Source organism: Cebus imitator, unplaced genomic scaffold, assembly GCF_001604975.1.
Source record: "Cebus imitator isolate Cc_AM_T3 unplaced genomic scaffold, Cebus_imitator-1.0 Scaffold15, whole genome shotgun sequence".
In the NCBI taxonomy this organism is placed as follows: domain Eukaryota; kingdom Metazoa; phylum Chordata; class Mammalia; order Primates; family Cebidae; genus Cebus; species Cebus imitator.
The window spans coordinates 739,324-740,979 of NW_016107330.1; the positions used below are offsets into that span (position 1 = coordinate 739,324).

Sequence of the window (1,656 nt, forward strand, 5' to 3'; positions counted from 1 at the left end):
TAGAGACGGGGTTTCACCATGTTGACCAGGATGGTCTCGATCTCTTGACTTCATGATCCACCCGCCTCAGCCTCCCAAAGTGCTGGGATTACAGGCTTGAGCCACCGCGCCCGGCTTTTTTTTTTTTTCCCTTAATTTTTGAGACAAGGTATCTCTCTGTCGCCAAAGCTGGAGTGCAGTGGTGTGATCATGGCTCACTGCAGCCTTGACCTCCCAGGCTAAGCAATTCTCTCACCTCAGCCTCCTGAGTAGCTGGTACCACAGGCACACGCTGCCATACCTGGCTAATTTTTTCATTTTTTGTGGGGATGGGGTCTTAACTATGTTGCCCAGGCTGGTCTGGAACTCCTGGGTTCAAGTGATGTGATCTTCCTGCCTGGGTCTCCCGAAGTGCTGGGATTACAGGTATGAGCCACTGAGCTGGCTCTATTCCATATATCCCTGTATAAGATTCTACTACATAAGGTAAAGATCTAGAAGATAGAAATGTTAGAAGCAGTAAATCCAAAAGAAATCTCTGAACCTGTTTCTCAGTGAATCTTGTTATGATGAGGATATTATTCCCTGTGTGGAACCCTCTGCCATACTCATCCTACCTTCACAGGATTTCATTGTATAGTGTAGACCCTGCACATCTTCCTCTTGTGTGAACAGGGGAAATGGCTTCTTGAAAATATGTCAAACTGTGCCAGGCGCAGTGGCTCAGGCCTGTAATCTTAGCACTCTGGGAGTCCAAGCCAGGCGGATTACCTGAGGTCAGGAGTTCAAAAACAGCCTGGCTAACATGGCAAAACCTCATCTCTACTAAAAAAAAAAAAATTAGCCGGGGATAGTGGCGGGTGCCTGTAATCTCAGCTCTTCGGGAGGCTGAGGCAGGAGAATCACTTGAATCTGGGCGGTGGAGGTTGCAGTGAGCTGAGATCGCATTACTGCACTTAGCCTGGGTGACAGAGCCAAACTCTGTCTCAAACAAAAAAGAAAAAATGTCTAACTGATGGTTTCTGAAGCATGGTTTTTCACTGTGTGCGATAGCAGTATTCTACAGCCTTCCCATTCTGTATTGTAATCGAATCAGTTAAGAGTTGAGCCTGAGATCACGCAAACATTTTATTCTCTCAAGAAACTAATGGGAAGGTTGACTCCTCCTCATTTTTCATAGGCCTTGCCTAAGGGGTTTTAAAGATTTGTCTTTTCTTATTATTCAGGTCTATCTTGGAGAAAGAGGGACCAAAGTCACTTTTTAGAGGCTTGGGTCCAAATTTGGTTGGAGTTGCACCATCAAGGTAAGCATTAAGATTTCCAGCTAGCCCATGTGAAGCAGTATGGAATGCTGGGCCGTTTCATACCAAAGGGTGATGCTGCTGAATGACCAGTGTCTTTTTCTGTGTTGGATTTGCCTAAATATAGTGGACATAGCAAACAGTCATTGAAAATTTTAGGTGTTTCTTCAGTGTGTAAAAGAGATTCTGCTTACTGTATTCTTCATATTCTTAAGTGTGAAAATCTGCTATAATTACTGTAATGTACTCTAAGTGTTTGCTACTCTAAGTATGGCACATGGCCAGCAGCGTTAGTATTGTCTGGGAGCTTGTCATAAACATACAATCTCAGGGTACAGCCCAGACCTACATCAGAATCTGCTTTTTTTTTTTTTTG

General features: G+C 44.3%; 1 protein-coding gene across 2 annotated transcripts in view; it reads left to right on the forward strand.

Annotated features, from left to right (window-relative positions):
* The window catches only part of SLC25A33 (solute carrier family 25 member 33), a 43,967-nt gene that overhangs the window by 29,099 nt on the left and 13,212 nt on the right, over positions 1-1,656 (forward strand). For both annotated transcript variants that reach the window (XM_017503553.2, XM_017503560.2), the window contains exon 3: positions 1,206-1,283. In XM_017503553.2, coding sequence (XP_017359042.1) covers positions 1,206-1,283 — 78 coding nt within the window. The remainder of the gene's footprint in view (positions 1-1,205; positions 1,284-1,656) is intronic.